This window comes from Schistocerca nitens, chromosome 5, assembly GCF_023898315.1.
Source record: "Schistocerca nitens isolate TAMUIC-IGC-003100 chromosome 5, iqSchNite1.1, whole genome shotgun sequence".
In the NCBI taxonomy this organism is placed as follows: Eukaryota; Metazoa; Arthropoda; class Insecta; order Orthoptera; family Acrididae; genus Schistocerca; species Schistocerca nitens.
In genome coordinates, this window is record NC_064618.1 from 325,969,225 (window position 1) to 325,989,530 (window position 20,306).

Sequence of the window (20,306 nt, forward strand, 5' to 3'; positions counted from 1 at the left end):
TTGATTATCACTGTAGTTTCATTGTCATGGGATTATCTTTCATTATTTAATGGGAGCTTATACTTGGGTCAGATTGCTAATTTTTGTTTAATTGTCTTTGTCATTAATATTTTTGCTACATTTCTATTAAGTATTGTCATTCGAATATTTTTGTGGGGAGGTTACACTTAGCTGTGGCACCATTTCTAATAAATATAGTCTTTCAATATTATTGTGGGGAGGTTACACTTGGCGACACCCAGTCCAGGATCGTATTTCGTAGAGAATCTTTTGAAAAACAGTCAGATATCTGCTCTTATTTGCTTAAATATAATTATAATTTGGCGCAACGCTTTTACTAATTTGTGACTTTCTTTCTACAGGTCAACGGCAATTCGTTGCTCTGTTGTATTTTTGTGTTGTTTTTGCATTGTGCTTATTTCTTTTGTGAATAATTGTGACTATTGTGAAAAATGCCGCGAAAGACTGTGAATAGTGTATCGCGAGGTATTATGAACGAAACAACCGAATTAAATAACTTCATCAATAGTACTAGTGACACGCAGTGTAATGATGACAATCCTGCGTTCACTGACATTTCAATGCATTCCAACCACTAATGATGACTTCTGTCTTAATGATGAACAAACGAACTCGGTTATGTCCTCTGTTGATTTGACGACAATCAATGACGCGGGACGCTCTATTGTAATGAGCGCTGCCCAGCCTAACACAACCGGTTTACTAAATTCACGTGACGAACACACAAATTTGTCTAATGAAAATGAACAGGATACACAAAGTACGACGGATTTAGTTAATTCCGAAATAATGTCTGACAGTACACATCCGACTGACAAACCTTTTTGTGAATCTCAGAATAACCAAATGGTTACACAAAATGAGACAATTCCAGATCGACCATTAATTAACACAGAGAACAGAAATGCTAATTTTCTATCGGATCCAATTATGGCATTTTTGCAACAAAATTTCAGACAACTTAGTGAACAGGTCAAACAACAGAGTGAAAAATTAGACAACAATGATGTAAATCTCAAACAACTTAGTGAACAGGCCAGACAACAGAGAGAAGATTTCAGACAACTTAATGAACAGAACAAACAGTTAAATGAAAAATTAGACAACAATTCGAGACAGCTTAGTGAACAAATTAAAGCCGTTGCCGCGCAGTGTCATGACACTAAGGAACAGTTACGCGAAGAAATTGAGGCTGTTGCTCAGGAATTAAGGGAATTGCAAACAGCTGCAACAGAAACACTCAGAGACGAAATTAGCGGAGTCGCTAAACAATGCTCTGAAAAAGCTACACAATTACGCGACGAGTTTAAAGCAATGACAGCAGAACTTTCGCGCACAATGGATGAAAAGATTGACGCGAAATTCGACCAACAGAACACACAAATTAACGAACGTCTTAATCTTCACATACAGAACAGTGATACGCGTTTCCGCAAATTTATTGATGATCAAAATAAAGTCAAACGTCAAGTCATGGAAATAATCACTGCTCAGAGACAGGAAGACAAACGTAAAATGTTTGCGAAAGCAAAAACATACGTAGACAACAATATTGCTACAGTGTCCGACGAAATTAATTCCATTAAACAGTTGAACGCGGAATTACGCGATGAAATTTCTGATCTTAAATCAAAAACAGATACACATACAGCAGATATTCAGACAGTGACAGACAGATTTGAAGAATTAGAAATAACACAGGATTCCGATGTTGTCAAGGCTGACGTTAGAAAACTGAACGAAACTACACGTAAATTGCAAAATCAGATTAATGCCACTGACACTAAAACCGATGATCAGGTTAAAATACTGACTGAAAAATGTGATGAATTGGCCAGTCGTATTGACGTCATCGAAAGTACTAATGACAATAAATCAGATGATACTTCACCGGTTTCGTTTAATCAAACACCTGAATTTCAAAATTTACAGCAAACAATTAATGAGATCGATTCGTCTAATAACACCTTGCGTAGAAAACTGTCAAGTTTACAGCAAGAAGTAACAGAGATGAAAAGTATTTCAGTTAATAACGCATCACAGCAGACGCCACTTTTCGAGCATTTGCCAGAGTCGCGTAACGCGTATAATTTGGGTAATCTACAGAGAGTACGGGACTTAGATTCCGAACAACCACAGTTCAATAGATTCTCTTATAATCCTGAACCTGTTCCATCGCACAGAGACGATAATTTCGATTACAAACATTTTCTGTCAGTGAGAAAGTTTAAAGTGTTTAAAAACGACAGAACACAGATTCACCCGCTAGATTGGATACAACAATTTAGCTTTGCCTTTCCACCGACTTGGCCCGTTACGCATAAACTTGAATTTATTTGCAGCTTTTTGGAAGGCGAACCGGCAACTCGTATGAGGCCGATCGCGAGACAATGTTATTCAGTAGAAGAGTTTCAGAATGCCTTTCTGTCAGCGTATTGGTCGAAAACGACACAGCGCGGAATTAAAGATCAGTTAATTAGTTTGCCAAATTATGAAAACTCCAATTTTCCGAGTGTGACGCAATTTTTTGAGCACATGGTGCAACAAAACCAGTATTTAAGTGAACCCTATAGTGAATCTGCACTCATTCAATTATGTATCTCTAAATTGCCACGATCATTAAGAGTGTCACTTTTAACAGGTCAACAAAAAGAAAACATCTCGGCATTCAGAGATTTGTTACAACTCTTGGAAGTACAACAATCTGATTATTCTTTTGTGAACAAAAACTTTTCGCATAATAACCAAGGTCAACAAACTTACAGTAATTATGATCAGGGACGTAATTTCAATAGGAAAAGTAACAGACGCTTTAGGAACGACAACTACCAGGACCTATATCACAGACAAAATTCTGATTATCAATATCGTCAAAATTTTCAGCAGCAGGAGCCACATTTTAGTAACAATAGACGTTTTCAATCACAACAGCATGAAAGTCAACCGGTTAACATACCTAACCAACAATGGAATGCACAAGGTCAACCAGGCTTTAATGTTTCGCCGCGTGCACGTATAGTCCCTGATACAACAAATGGTAACGCACGGCAGCAAAGGAACAACTACGTACAGAGAAGACAGTACTTCAATTCCTATCGCAATGCACCGTATAGGAATGACTATCACGACAGACGTAAAAATGACGAGCACAATTATCAACGTACATATAATAACAGTCGATCTTACCAACAGCAAAATCATCCGCAAGAACATATTCTTATGAATGAACCCGACAGTAGGTATCATCCGGAGCGTAACACGTCTGGAAGAAGTAATAGAACTGTTCAAATTGTAGAAATGCCACAACATCCTCCTGATAATAATAACACGTCAGATAGAATCTGACTAGATACAGTACAGGACGCATCTTCCAATAACACAAGCACTAGTTTTGACACGCAAAATGTTGTTCACGAGAATGTAATTACGTTTGACGACATCAGAGACACTCTTTTGCAGGAAAAACCAGTTGTTCAGAAAACTATTTCACATCCTGTCATCGAAATTAAAATTGGTTCATCGAAATTTTCAGCAGTAATTGATTCCGGATCACCTATGTCAGTTATAAATGAGGAGACTTTTAATGAGTGCAACAAAGAGAATACTTATCCCACATTACCTTTAGGCAAAACGAAAGTGAAAGGAGCGGTATCGAGTAAAGGAGTGGATGTAAAATTACAGACGCATTTATCATTTTGTATTGGAGGTCATACTTTTCATTCAAATTTTTGGATTGTTCCCTTGTTGACAACAGACGTAATTTTAGGTACTAATTTTCTAGTACAACACGACGCAGTGGTCGATTTTCAAAATTCTTATTTAATGTTGAAGGACGAAAATGTGCAATTGGCTTTAGAATTTCAGCACTCATTATCATCAGAAGAGGAAACAATTAATTGTACAGAGGTCATTTCAGTATTGCGTAACATAGACTGTAATCCCACATTGTTCACGGATACGTACGTACACAACTATAATACTCCAGACGAAACTGACTACGACGTAATGCAGATGATTACTGACAAAGTTAAACAGAGCAGTGCAAATACAGACGACGAACGAACGCAATTATACAAAATTCTTTTACAGCAAGCTCCAGTTTTTGACAATGTTCCTGGTACTATGTCCGGATTTATGTACGAATTTCAAGTCAAACAGCACGACACATTTAAAGCAAAGCATTATCCTATTCCGTATATTCACAGAGAACAAGTTAAAAAAGAATTGCAGGATATGCTCGATCAAGGAATTATAGAACCGGCAGTTAGTCCGTACATAAACCCGCTACATATTGTTAAGAAAAAAGATGGCTCACTTCGCCTTGTACTTGATTCACGTCACATTAATGACATTATTATTAATGAAACAGATCGACCACAAACATTAGAGGAACTTCTACAGAAATTTCACGGTACAGCTATTTATTCCACATTAGATTTGAAATCGGGATTTTGGCAAATTCAACTTCATCCGAATTGTAGAAAGTACACAGCGTTTCTCTGTTTTGGTGATTCTTATCAGTTTTGCAAATTACCATTCGGCTTAACTATTTCCTCTGCAGCTTTTATTCGCGGTTTGAACACAATACTTCCGACAGAACTGAAAGACAGAATTACGACGTACGTAGACGACATTCTTATTGCAGAAGCTAACTGGTCTGAACATAATCTGATTTTAGAACGACTATTGCAAACTTTCCATGCACAAGGACTTACAGTGAATCTCAGTAAATCGCATTTTGGTAAAACTTCTATAAAATTTCTTGGACACGTAATTTCAGCAGAAGGCATTGCGCCTGATCCAGAAAAACTCCAAGCTTTACGTGACATTACTGTTCCTACAACGAAGAAGCAATTACGCAGTTTTTTGGGCTTAATTAACTTTTTTCGCAAATTTATTCATCACTCTGCACTAGACACACCTAGATTATGCCAATTAACAGGTAAAAACACTATTTGGTCATGGGATAAGCAAGCACACTCTGAATTCGTGAATCTGAAACATGCTTTGTTGAATGCTCCACTTTTATCGCACCCAGATCTTACCAAAAATTTTTCCATTGCCACCGACAGTTCCAACACAGCTTTAGGCGTACATATTTTCCAGGAAATTGAAGAAGATGGCTCAACAGTAATTAAAAACATCGCATTTGCAAGCCGCATTTTGTCACCTGCTGAACGAAATTATTCCGTCACAGAATTGGAAACGTTATGTGTTGTATGGGCTTTCACAAGATTTAGGCACTTTCTTTATGGCAGACATACCACCGTATACACAGACCACAGAGCGATACAATTTTTACTTTCAGCTAAATTTACTCACGACAGACTAAGTAGATGGAAACTTTATTTGCAGGAATTTAATTTTACGATTGTTCACATTCCCGGCACACAAAATGTTATAGCAGACGCACTTTCTCGTTCTCTCAGCAACAATCAGCAAGACGTCGCAACCAACTTCTGCAAAGCAAATTTCAGCGTCATGTACATTCAGCAAGTAGCATTTGAAAATTTTATTTCCTCGTCATTACAGGACATAGCACGAGAGCAAAGCAAAGACAATGTGTGGAAAGAAATTAAACACCTTTGGGAAGATAAGAATAATGTTACGGTTAGAAACCACTACACTGTACGCAATGACATTCTGTTTCGCCGCTCTCATCCTGACAGCAACAATTGGTTATTATGCATTCCTGACGAACTTGTTAACAAATTAATCTGGTATACTCATTTAAGCTACGCACATTACGGAGCAAGAAAATGTTTTCTTATATTGAGACAGAACTGTTATTTTACAAACATGGAAAAACGTATACGACGAGTTTTAGCGTCATGTAAAATTTGCCAGAAAGCTAAGTCAGACACCACTTCACACATTCCTCCATTATATCCCATTATACCTGTTAAATTAAGACATATGGCCGCAGTAGACATTTTTGGTCCAATTCCGAGAACTAACAGAGGTTTTTGCTACATCTTTGTCGCTGTTGAACTCACTTCAAAATTTGTTACTTTCACTCCGTTACGTAAAGCTACTGCCAAAACTGTTTCGAAAGCATTTGTAAAGCATTTCTTATTTCATGTAGGGCATGTGATGAAAGTAATTTCTGACAATGGATCACAATTTCGTTCTGCTATATGGACACGCATGTTACGAGCTAGAAACATTTCTCCGATCTATATATCCAAGTACCACGCTTCTTCGAACCCTTGTGAACGACTAATGAAAGAAATTGGTAAACTGTGTAGAATATACTGCCACAAAAGACATGTTAATTGGGACACACACATACACTCATTCCAAGATGTAATTAATTCCATTCCAAATGAATCCACTATGCTATCTCCGTCTGTTATACTGAAAAACGTTGAACCACCAAACAAAATTAAAGAATTAGTAACATTTCCTACATCTCGTCGATTACGACACCATGAAATAATTGACATTGCGCTGAACAACATCAAACGTGCCGCAGAGCGCCGGAGAAGACAGCAAAAACAGGTTTGTAGACGCCGAGACTTTCACGTTGGACAGAAGATATTAGTACGTACACATTATTTATCCAGCAAATTAAAAGGTAAGTGCAGTAAATTTGAACTTCTATATGCAGGTCCATATCGGATTCGCAGCATTCCTCATCCCAATGTTGTACACGTCGAAACTTTGAGAACCAGGAAAAGTAAGGGGAACCATCATGTGTCAAACATTAAACCCTTTATAGAATGAAACCACTTTACGATGTAACATGTTATGAGGCCATTTACACATATTATGACCACTTATGCAATTATATTCACGTGACTAATTACTGATGATTATCGTATTTTTTTTTGGCAAGTGCCCGGCAAGGTAAGGTTAGCAGGTCGCTCTTCTTGTCGTTACACACTAGACCGTGCATTTTTTCAGATGAACTTACGCATTTTATGAATAATTATGTAATCCTCTGTAATGACGCATTAATTTTATCAAATTCTCTCTCCATTGAAGTCTTTAATTAACAAGCTGAGCACAACGAATATCACATTTTGTCTTTCTTATGTATGTACGATTGTTTTCATGTTTTGTTTGTATGCACTGTGAACTAGTTAAGGTATAACACACACCATTTGACTTTGACCTTTTGCCCTATGATATCTCAACATCGTGACTGTTTTACATTTTCTTTTTTTTTTTTGCTGCTGCATTGTGATATTCTCTGTACATTTTTTGCCTTTGAACACTGTCTATGCTTTTGACATATTACGTTTTTCTGTCATGTTATGCTGTATGCTTAATTGTGTCACCATTAACCAGTCATTATTTAATGGGTATATGATTTAAATGCAAGACATTAATCTTTGTTCATCAATTTCAGAAATAAATGATGCGTAAAGGAAATGAATTAAACAGAAGTGGGAATTTCACCTACGGAATAAACGAAAGAAGATGCAATAAGCTAATGAGGACGAGTAAATGGATCAGAATTAACAAGCATTAACCAGAATATATTATACACATCGCAGAATAGCAGTCTTAACTAATTTTTTCTTTCAGAATACAAGGCGATTGATGCAAGCTGTCAGACAGAACTACACATTTTAGTTTTAAGTGATGAAATATGCTAGGGATTAGGAATAGTTGTGTGATGAATAATGAAATGATTTTTGCAGATGATAATGAATGCTGATAATGAATAATGATGAAGAATATGGTACTATGAATAATGAAGTTTTTGTTTACAGGTGATGATAATGATGAAGTTATGATGATATGAATAATGAAGTTTTTTCTTTACAGATGAGGATAATGTTGAAGTTATGTATTTATGCTATGTAGTTATTTAAGTATTTGTTGCAGTTTGCTTTGACAGCAGGTGTTATATTGCATAGTAGGATGACTGAAGATTTTGGAAAGGACAGCTATGGAACACATATTTTTTATACACATTTCACTACCTGTTAATTCGAAGTTCACTACTTTTCAGCATAGTCTGCGTTTCTTCTTTCAGCTCAATAATCCATTTTGTATTTTTTCCAGGAGAAGCTTTTCATGATACTTACTAAACTTGTTACTTATTATACCTGTTCTAGTACTTGCAATTTATTTTTTTTTACCCATTTGTATATAATTTACAAACGTGATCACATATAATACCTTGTGTCACAACCTTGCTACAGCTGACTCATGACGAATGACGTTACACATTTTTCATTTATAGGAACAACCTAGAAGCAATTTTTTCCCTCCTTTTTTTTGTTTTCCCTTATAATTACGCAAGCAATGCATTGCTAGCACAAAAAACAAAATGTATTACCAGTCCCATATAATGTCACTAGTTTATGATAATTCTGCATAATACTAATTAGCTCTGAATAGTATGTCACTTGAATAATGACTTCTTATTGTAATGAGACTACTTATTATGCCCATGATTCTTAATGCTATGATTGTAATTAACTGATTTTTAATAATGACTTGTTAATTCGATAATTGATGGCCACTGAGTGCCAATAATTAGTGTCACTTAATGAATTATGTATTAATTGTCATTAATTAGCTACTGTATTCAATTCTGACTTCATGTTTTTAATAATAGGCCACTGAGTGCCAATAATTAATGTAACTAAATATTTTGTTAGTAATTATGCCATTAATTAACTATTGTTTTCAATGATGACTTCTCCTATTAATACTGAATGATGATAAAAGTTGCTAGGCCACTGAGTGCCAATAATTAATGTAACTAAATGTTTTGTTAGTAATTATGCCATTAATTAACTACTGTTTTCAATGATGACTTCTCCTATTAATACTGAATGATGATAAAAGTTGCTAGGCCACTGAGTGCCAATAATTAATGTAACTAAATGTTTTGTTAGTAATTATGCCATTAATTAACTACTGTTTTCAATGATGACTTCTCCTATTAATACTGAATGATGATAAAAGTTGCTAGGCCACTGAGTGCCAATAATTAATGTAACTAAATGTTTTGTTAGTAATTATGCCATTAATTAACTACTGTTTTCAATGATGACTTCTCCTATTAATACTGAATGATGATAAAAGTTGCTAGGCCACTGAGTGCCAATAATTAATGTAACTAAATGTTTTGTTAGTAATTATGCCATTAATTAACTACTGTTTTCAATGATGACTTCTCCTATTAATACTGAATGATGATAAAAGTTGCTAGGCCACTGAGTGCCAATAATTAATGTAACTAAATGTTTTGTTAGTAATTATGCCATTAATGAGCTCCTATTTTTCAATGATGACTTCTCACGATAATACTGAATGATGATAAATGTTTTGTACTAATCAATAATTGCTAGCCACTGAGTGCCAATAATTACTTGTAAATATGTCATTTGAATGAGGAAAAATGTTTTGTAATACTCAATACTTGATGGCCATTGATTGCCACTCTTGTCTGTAAATTAATTAATGAACATTTTTCTGTAATATTACATTCATGGTACAGAAATGTTCAATAACTGAGCTATGTATGCCGCATACTACTTATGTAATCACCTATTAAGGCTTGTCTGTTAGTTAATGTCCTTCAACTTCTGAGCTAACTACCCTGAATTACTGTAATATCCATTTGTCCTATACATCCTCCTAATCATGGAGCACTATATTTGGTTTTGCACTAATTCTACGTTGGTGTACCTCTTAAGAGCGTGGTGTTGACACGACATGCTGTCCACCACCGTAAGCGAAGAAGACGTTATTATGGTCCCACTGTTTGGTGTACCTGATGTACTGCCAAATGATAGCATGGAATAATACTACGACGTTTCACTGTCTTGATACGCTGATAAATACTTCTGGGAACGGAACTGCAGATTGTATCACTTAGTTGTGATTCTGTGGAAAGATATGGACTTTCAGTGCAGCTGTGTGCAAACTAAAGTGCTACAACCATGATGCAATCCTTTCCTTTCCTATCCTAATAGTGAAAATCAATTTTAACTAACACCATGTATGTTCATGGCCTATACATTTTTTCTCGATTTGTTGAACTCCAGTGCGAGTACACTTATGTCACCTGTCGACACGATTTTTTGCTATTATGTTTATTTATTGTGAAAATACTAAAGACATTTTTTGATTTGTTCTGAAGTGCAGTATGTGTGCACTCTTGTCATTTATATTGTATATACTTTTGTGATTTGATGATTTTTTTGTACACTTGCGTTTATTTCTTATGAAAATGTTCAAAAATTTTCAGTGCATGTGCACTCATGACACTTGTCAACATGATTTTTTTTTTTTTGCCTGTTATGAAACTGCTAAAGAATTTTTCAGTGTGTGTGCATTTTATTATCTGTCAAATAATTTGTATATACATTTTTCCTGATTTGTTTTGTACTTATATTTTGTCTTGTCTGTAATGTTTTGTAATTGGTGCATGCGCACAACATTTAATTCATGTATTACATCCAAATATTTTGTAAATGTTAATTAATTAAAGGAAAAATTTGTTACGATGGCAAGTCCAAATGACTCACCATCGCTGCCAAATTTTTGCGCCCCCAGTGGAGGGTTATGAAACACGTATGTTGTGCGGCAGCGATGCTGAGACATTGTAGAATCTCTGACCAGAGCAGTTGCGCTCGACTCGCAGTAGCGAGCAGTCAGTCTGTCTGTAGTAGTCAGTCCTCAGTAGTGCTAGGAGTCTGTGAGTAGTGGTAGCCCAGAGCAGTCGGCGGGCGTCGGCACAGCAATGGTCGAGATTCAGGATGAGGTATAATTTTATTAAATAAGTATTCATGCAGCTTTGCGCTCATCACATAATCTAATCTATATTCGTTGTAATTAATTTTCAAATCGCCCCAATAATAATCTGATTTCAAACCAATTTTTAACTAAACAATGATTCGAATTCCTTCCATTTCCTTTAAAGAAAATTTTCAGTTAACTTCAAAAAAAAAAAAAAATTTAATTATTGCGATGCATCTCCTCCTGGCGCAGAATAAGAGCAGATATTTCTCATGCAGACATACTGAGGTAAGAAATTAATTCTGATTTTTGCACAGGGCCAAAGACCGACATTTCGGTTAAGTTGAGTTTTGATTATCACTGTAGTTTCATTGTCATGGGATTATCTTTCATTATTTAATGGGAGCTTATACTTGGGTCAGATTGCTAATTTTTGTTTAATTGTCTTTGTCATTAATATTTTTGCTACATTTCTATTAAGTATTGTCATTCGAATATTTTTGTGGGGAGGTTACAAGCAGAGGAACAATTCGAAGACGATGATCATTTTTACTAGCGCCACAATGCACTGTCATAAGTGGCATCGTTGAGGTGGTGCTACGTGAACAGTGACATTCCTGAAATGGACTGGCCCGCCCATAGTCAGGGCATAAACTCAGTGGAGTACCTTTGGGCTGGGATGAGGAACTTCGATATCTGTCCAGACCCCAGTGTCCAACAACACTATATTCTCTGGTTCCAGCTCTTGAGGAAGATGGGCTACCATTCCACTACAGACATTCAGACACATCAAGCAAAATGCACTCCTCAGAGTTTAAGCCGCAGGCTGGACACCCCCCATAATTAATGTCCGCTAACCGGCGTCCAGATACTTTTGATCCAATGGTGTATGGCTCCTCGGCACTACATCAGCCTACATCTACACCTACATCTACATCTATCTGGATACTCTACAAATCACATTTAACTGCCTGGAAGGGAGTTCATCGAACCACTTTCACAATTCTCTGTTATTCCAATCTCGTCTAGCGCTCGGAAAGAACGAACACCTATATCTTACCGTACGAGCTCTGATTTCCCTATTTTATCTTGGTGATCGTTTCTCCCTATGTAGACCGGTGTCAATAAAATATTTTCGCATTCGGAGGAGAAAGTTGGTGATTGGAATTTCGTGAGAAGATTCCGTCGCAACGAAACACGCCTTTCTTTTAATGATGTCTGCAAGAAATCCTGTATCATTTCAGTGACACTCTCTCCCCTATTTCGCGATAATATGAAACATGGTGCCCTTTTTTTAACTTTTTCGATATACTCTGCCAATTCTATCTGGTAAGTATCCCACAACGCTCAACAGTATTCTAAAAGAGGACGGACAAGTCTCCTTATAGTAGATCTGTTACAGTTTCTAAGTGTCCTGCTAATAAAACTTAATCTTTGGTTAGCCTTCCCCAAAACATTTTCTATGTTTTCCTTCCAATTTAAGTTGTTCGTAATTGTAATTCCTAGGTATTTAGTTGAATTTACGGCCTTTAAATTTGACTGATTCATCGTGTAACCGAAGTTTAAGATATTCCTTTTAGCACTCATATGGATGACCTCACTCTTTTCGTTATTTTGGGCCAATTGCCAATTTTCACACCATACAGATATCCTTTCTAAATCGTTTTGCAATTTGTTTTGGTCTTCTGATGACTTTATTAGTCGATAAACGACAGCATCGTTGGCAAACAACCTAAGAGGGCTGGGCAGATTGGCTTCCAAACCGTTTATATAGATGAGGAACAGCAAAGGGCCTGTAACACCACCTTGGGGAACGCCAAAAATCACTTCTGTTTTACTCCATGGCTTTCCGTAAATTACTACGAACTGTGACCTCTCTGACAGGATATCAGTCTCAGGCAGTTAAGTGAAATCACGAGTAAATACTCTTGTATCTCTTACTACGCTGCTGTCTACAAGCAGCAGCAGCGTATCCTTTACAAAGCTCGTCGGCTCTAGGAACTCCAGTCCGGAACCGCCCCGCTGCTACGGTCGCAGGTTCGAATCCTGCCTCGGGCATGGATGTAAGTGATGGCCTTAGGTTAGTTAGCTTTAAGTAGTTCTGAGTCTAGGGGACTGATGACCTCAGATGTTAAGTCCCATATTGATTAGAGCCATTTGGACCATTTGAACAAAGCTCGTACACAAATACTGTATCGGCGTATTCGGCATTTGTAAATAGTGCGGCATACTAAAACGATACGGTAGAAGTGGTCAGTACATCGAAATCACACTTGAAGAAAACAGTTATTTAAATTCAGACATAACTTCACAAAACAAATTGAACTTCAAAAGAAAAATGACAATAATAAAAAATAACCTCAAAATGCAAACCGAAAAATTATCTCTGTAAGCAATAATAAGAAATGTTTTGCTCGATTTAGTGTTACTGCCAACTCCTAAGATATTTATTGTTCCTCCTGGGGTGTGGGTGTGTGTGTCTATATGGCGAATCATCGCTTTGGAGTCAAACGCCGATATGAAGCACAATAACAGGACTACCACACAGATAAAGTGAATAAATCTTTTTATCCGTTGATGAAAGAATGTTTTAGTTCCTTTTCGCGAAATAGTTTGGGATTCTACAGGGTGAAAAGTGTTTAAACCGACAAACTCTGGGAGGTTGTAGGGGACATCAAAACAAATATTTTTCCCTAATGTCATTTTTTCCTATGAGGAGTATTTAAACCGATAGAGGAAGATTTCTCTGGCGACAAATTAATTAAACCAACAAAAAAGCCCAGACGAGACATATCTGGGGATCGAGCAGGCCGTGGTACAGGACCACCTCTGCCAATCCACGTTTCTGGGAACCGTCGGTCCAGGAATCGACGCACACGACGACTGAAATGTGCCGGCGCCCCGTCATGTCGGAACCACTTGCGTTGTCTAGTAGGGAGCGGGACGTTTTCAGGCAATCCCGGCAATGCTCTGGCGAGAAAATTGTAATAGTGCCTGCCATTTAATGGCCTAGGTAGCAGATACGTCCCAACTGAACAGTCCCCAACAACACCGACCCACACATTAACGAAGAACCGTACTTGATGAGCGCTAGTAACTGTGGCATACGAGTTATCCTCACTCAAACCATGCGAATTGTGCATGTTGAAGACTCCATCACGACCGAACGTTGCTTCATCAGTAAATAACATAGAGGATGGAAAAGTAGGATGCATTTCACAGTGTCCAATGTACCACTACGAAAACTGTGCTCTGAGTGGATAATCAACTGATTCCAGGTTGTGGACACGCTGTAACTGAAATGGATGTCACACTTGCTCTCGAAGGACTGTTCTTTGCACGAGTGCTGATTGAAGGATTCCGCTCCACATGCTGCAAGACAGCTTCCTCAAATTGCAGCGTTCTTACCGCGCGACGGCGTCCATCTCCAGGTAATCTGCTAAATGACCCGGTCTCACGCAGATATTGGTAGACAGCAGCAAAGATTGTATGATGCGGGTTACGGCGATTAGGACATTATTGTTGATAAACCCACTGCGCAGCTCGTCCGTTGTGGTGCGCTACGTAGTACGCACCAAGCATGTCAGTGTACTCATTCCAGGTGTATCGCTCCTTTAGTAAACAGAGACAATGCACTACTACACTGGTGGACAGCAGTTGCCTACAACTGAAGAGCGTAATGCGCCCTCTAACAACTGACCTAGACTTGGTCACTGTTTCTATGTTTCGATACGTGGAACTGTTTCAGTGTTTCGGAACGGCTGTGGTTCACTGTTCCGAAACAGTGGTGTTTCATTCCGCCCCTGCCTCGGATAACCGGACCAGATTCGATCTCGAGCCAGACACAGAAACTGTATCGTTGTTTCAAAATAAGGCTGTTTCAGTCCACCTGTGCTTGAACGGACTAATTGTATCGAAACAGGGATGTTTCACTCCGCTCTGTGTCGGACGAGATTCGGGCTCGGCACATGTACTGAAACACAACATACCAGTTCATGAAACACTTCCAGGAGTGTCAAAATCTTTTTGACAAGAAATAGTATGAAGCTTAAGATATCCGAAAATAAAGCTTCGTTTCTAGCTGACTGTCCTATTCCGAAATGGCGTAACATCTGCTGTATAAACACTAACAAAACAATAAAACAACGCATACTATTCACATTCAAAATAATAAATATGTGAAAATCATTTAGTTAAATTACACTTTTTTTATAACATACGCTTCTCTGTTCATGTGCAATAATCATATTAAGAAACGCAAGTAAGCCTACAACATTTTGAATAAAAAAGGAGTAGAGTGACAGTTATTAGACCTATACATAAATTTGATGTGGGTATAATTGCAAGCAATCTGTTTGACATATCACTGATAGTGTAATGGTGAACGGGAAAGGCTGGGAAGCATGGTGAATTTATAGTAACGGTTCGAAACACCTTGAAAGACAAAGTTTTTTCTGTTATATTTTGTTATTTATTCTGATTATTTGGTGTTATTTGTGAGTCTATAGTCACTGTGCCTATTATCCACAATGATTCCCTTTGTGTGCATGGAAATTAGCAGGATGGGTATATTACCCATATTAACGGAATGTGGGAATACCAGTAGCATATCCGTTGTTTCTGCAGTTTGCTCCCACCTCCAGTTCCGTTCGTGGTGGTTCTTCTATCTTCAGCTACGGCTGTCCTCAGCCAATTTGAAAAGTATGAAAGTCACACGACACGAAAGCAACGCATTTGCTGCAGGAAATACGAAACTACCAAGACACCTAAGTGATAGTTTCATACTTTCTGCGATATGATTAGCGCTTTCGCACCTCATTTGTGTTTATATGGACATACTTGTGCAGTAGACATTCAAGATGATAAAATGTGTAGGGATATTAGATTACAAAACACAAACTGTTTCACTGTTTCGAAACAGCGTATCGAAACATTACATCGTACTGTTTCATTTCAGTTTGCCCATCTCTAAACTGAACATTGTAATACGGCCTCTAACAAGTGAAGAGCGTAATACGGCCTCCACCGGTTTAAATAACCCTCATAGGAAAAAACGACTTTAGGGAAAAATATTTGTTTTGATGACCCCTACAACCTCCCAGAGTTTGTCGGTTTCAATACTTTTCACCCTATATATCGTCTGTATAAGTTTGACCCTTGGAGTATGACGAGCGTTAGGAAATTCAATGACGACGCGTCAGCCTCGAACGATATGTCCATATTTTCAAACAACACAACAGGCGGCGCTTCCACGGTCGAATCACACACGAGCGAAGTTTGAGGCAGAAGCAGATGCCGTGAAGCAGAGGACAGCCAGACGTGAAATAAGAAGAAGAGACGGCGGGGACTGACCTTGAAGGAGGCGCGCGCCTCCGCGACCGCCTTCTCGATGAAGTCGTCGGAGATGCGGCGCGACGGGTGCTCGTTGAACACGGAGTTCATGAGCGCGATCTTGGCCGCGCTGCGCCGCGCCTCCGCCTTCGTCGGGCAGTTCTGCAACACAAGAGAACGGGGCGTCGTCAGCGCTGCTGCCTGGACGCCGGTAGCCGGCGCGCTGTCCTCGCTGGCGTACTGCTGTTCACACGCGCCTCTGCTCCTGTGCATCTTCACGTTTTCTCGGAGCAACGAATGATCCAGTGTGTCCACAGAAACATTATTTCTTCACCTAAAGTTACGACTGTATACCTTTCCACCTTTCCATACAGATTTTTTACTTATACCGGGTGATCAAACAGTCAGTATAAATTTGAAGACTTAGTAAACCAGGGAATAATGTAGATAGAGAGGTAAAATTGACACACATGCTTGGAATGACATGGGGTTTTATTAGAACCAAAAAAAGTTCACAAAATGTCCGACAGATGGCGCTAACCTCTACCGTGACGGGTGAGAGGTATGCCGATATGTTACAGAATCGCATCACCCCCCAGCCTGGCTGATAAACACCTGCTCGAACGTACGATGTTTATGCAGGATGGCATTCCACCCCATACTGCTAGACGCGTGAAAGACAACATTCGACGCCAATGCCTCACCATAACTCCGGACATGCTTTACAGTGCTGTTTACAACATTATTCCTCGACTACAGCTACTGTTGAGGAATGATGGAGGACATATTGAGCGTTTCCTGTAAAGGATACCATCTTTGCTTTGTCTTATTTGTTATGCTAGTTATTGCTATTCTGATCAGATGAAGCGCCATCTGTCGGACATTTTTTGAACGTTTGTATTTTTTTGTTCTAATAAAACCCCATGTCATTAAAAAAAATGGTTCAAATGGTTCTGAGCACTATGCGACTTAACTTCTGAGGTCATCAGTCGCCTAGAACTTAGAACTAATTAAACCTAACTAACCTAAGGACATCACACACATCCATGCCCGAGGCAGGATTCGAACCTGCGACCGTAGCGGTCACGCGGTTCCAGACTGTAGCGTCTAAACCGCACGGCCATACCGGCCGGCCCCAAGTCATTCCAAGCATGTGTGTCAATTTGTACCTCTCTATCTACATTATTCCGTGATTTATTCAGTTTTCAAATTTATACTGACTTTTTGATCATCCGGTATTTACTTCACCAGCTTTCTTCGTCCGTTTAGAATTTTCGTAATTGGTTTCTCTTTCAGAAATTTTCTCCAACTTCACGAACACATATTGGAAGTCTGAACTGCCTCTTTTTCTTTGTATCATAATACGTTTCGTATGTAAGAATTTCCATGAACTAATCATACAATTCGTGATATGAGAGCACTGAGCATTTTAAATTTGACCTTTATTTAGAAAAGCCTTTTATAGCAAATATTTCAGCCGAAGCAAGAGGTCAAAATACCACGACTCTGGTAACTAACCTTACTTAAAAATTAATTACTGTCAATTAATTAAAAATCGATAAAGATACATCGATAAACTGCGGTAGTTTACACGAAAAACGCCATTTGCGTGCTGCACATTAATTTTTTTTTATTTTACTTACGCGCCTAGCCACATATCGCCTTTTTAAAAATACATTTTTCAGACGGTGTCGTAAAATATTACACGATTTTTTCGTTGTCACAAATTCGTTATCGACTTGTAAACAGTTCATGGAATTTTTTGTAATAAAATTGAAATGTACTCGCAGTAAAGCGTCTAAATCATTATCTAAAAACCATGCATCTTTCCCATATGTCGAAAACCGGTTGAAAGCTTGCACACACAAGTACAGTACAGAAGGAAAGCATGCACGGAGGAGGAGTTGGGGTTCGGTTGTTTGGGGGAGGAGACCAAACAGCGAGGTCATCGGTCTCCTCAGATTAAGAAAGGACGGGGAAGGAAGTCGGACGTGTCCATGCAAAGGGACCATCCCGGCATTTGCCTGGAGCGATTTAGGGAAATCACGGAAAACCTAAATCAGGATGGCCGGACGCGGGACTGAACCGTCGTCCTCCCGAATGCGAGTCCAGTGTGCTAACCGCTGCGCCATCTCGTTCGGTAAAGAGGAGATTAGTGTTAACGTCCCATCGATAACGATGTCATTAGAGATGGAGCACAAGCTCTTACTACGGAAGGATGGAGAAGGAAATTAGCCGCGTTTTTTCACAGGAACATTTCCGGCATTTGCCTTAAGCGATTTAGGAAAATCACGGAAAACCTACATCACGACGGCAGGACGCGGGTTTGAACCACCGTCCTTCCGAATGCGAGTCTAGTGGTGCTAACCACTTCTCTACCTCTCTCGGTGCAAGCATGCACAAATTACTAGAGTTTCCACACGGCTCAAGCACGCTTGTGTAACCATGAGTTTGTTTACAAGAAAATGTCTAGCTCAGACGAAGATGCGCGGCTTTGGCAACCTTTTTGCTTGTGTTTACGAAAAAAAGAGCGGAGAAAAGAGTGGTTAAAGAAACGAAAATATTATCCCCGTAGTAACTATTCGCGGTAGACACACTACGAAAATCGTCTCACAGTATTGCTGTTTTCCTTCTGTTTTTCCCCGTGCGATATTGTATTCTTTGCCTTGTCATACATTACGGTACAACGTTTCTACAGAATGTAATTTAACAGTTTCAAAAATAATTAAATCAAAATAAATCACAGCCAAATCTTGCACAAACCTCGCCATTCTTGGTACACAAGCTCAAGCACGCACACGCTTTAACGCTTGCACAACCGTGCATAATCGAAATTCGACCAAGCATCAAGCTGCCTGTACAATCCTGAAGCTTGCGCAAAATGATCCTACACATACTCCAGTATGTTACTACAAGCACGCTTGCTCATGCGTGCTTGTGAAGCATGCAGTTCTGTGTGGAGCTGCATGAAGGTGGGTTATGGGATGTGGATGGAGAAAGTAAGGACTTATAAAAATATCTGACCACCTCCCTTCTGAATTAAAGATGCTGGCGGATAATGAAAATCTTAAACGCAGATAGTAAATTAGGACGTGGTTGGGTTACATTGATTAAATGTTGTTGTACATTAAGATTTAAATAAACAGTGAGTTACGTAAATGGCCAGCATGTAGATTACAGCGAATCGTTGTGAATATGAACCACGAAGCATATAAACGAAGCACAGTTTCTTACACAGTGAAAGTTGAAATTATAGAACAACTGCGTTCATTTATCACCAAACATATTAATGTTACCACTTAATAATAGGCACAACCACTATCTGTAATTTACTTCATTGACAACAGGTAATTTATATAAGATTATTATTTTAGTCTCAGGCAGTTTAGGTACATTTTCAATAGCGAGGAGAATAACGTCGAACAGTGAAACAGTACTATGATGTAACGACAAATGACCGTAGGTACACTTGCGACTAGTCGACAGGCAGAACATTTTCAGGTTTTCTTCGAACTGACACTGAGCTGATATGTGTCTTTATGACCGTGCAGTATGAGAAATCGGTTTTCCGATTTTTACTGTGGCATCCCCTCCCACAAAAATGCTTTCGCTATTCAAATTGTGACACACTTGAGAAGGAAATTGTGTTTCCGAAGATTTACAACTTCAGAGTCAGGAGATGACATACAAACGGTGTCGATAGGAGGTGTAGTGGGGGGGGGGGGGGACGACTGTTATAAACAAATGCAAAAAATGGGCAATGAAGGAAGTCCAAATGATTGGTGCAGTAACTGGAACTTGGGTGTTTACATGTATCTAGTGTAAAACTCCATTTGTATTTGTAACACAATAAATTATTTAATAAATATGTACATGTAGTATACACTGAAGGGCCAAGGAACAGGTATAGGCATGCGTATTCAAATACAGAGATTCGTAACCAGGCAAGTACGGCGCTGAGGTCGGCAGTTCCTGTATAAGATAAGAAGCTCAACACATACCAAAAGATTGCATCAAAACATGCGTTCAGTTCTTAGTATTGTGGAATGTGGAAAACAAAAACCCCAAATGTCAGTTATAAGAAGAGGAACAACTCCAAAAATGGGACAGAACATGTTTAAAATTGTCCACGTAAGCTTCCACTGAAGATGTCTTGCACAGAATAAAGACGTAAAGCCTAAGGCACGAAAATTGTGTTTCATTCAGTTGTAGTTATACGGTCCAGAAGTAAGGATTATCAATGTACC

General features: G+C 38.6%; 1 protein-coding gene across 1 annotated transcript in view; it reads right to left on the reverse strand.

The window, feature by feature from the left end:
- LOC126260909 (LIX1-like protein) overlaps window positions 1-20,306 on the reverse strand; it is a 252,325-nt gene that overhangs the window by 70,094 nt on the left and 161,925 nt on the right. The window contains exon 2 of the mRNA XM_049958370.1: window positions 16,081-16,221. Coding sequence (XP_049814327.1) covers window positions 16,081-16,221 — 141 coding nt within the window. The remainder of the gene's footprint in view (window positions 1-16,080; window positions 16,222-20,306) is intronic.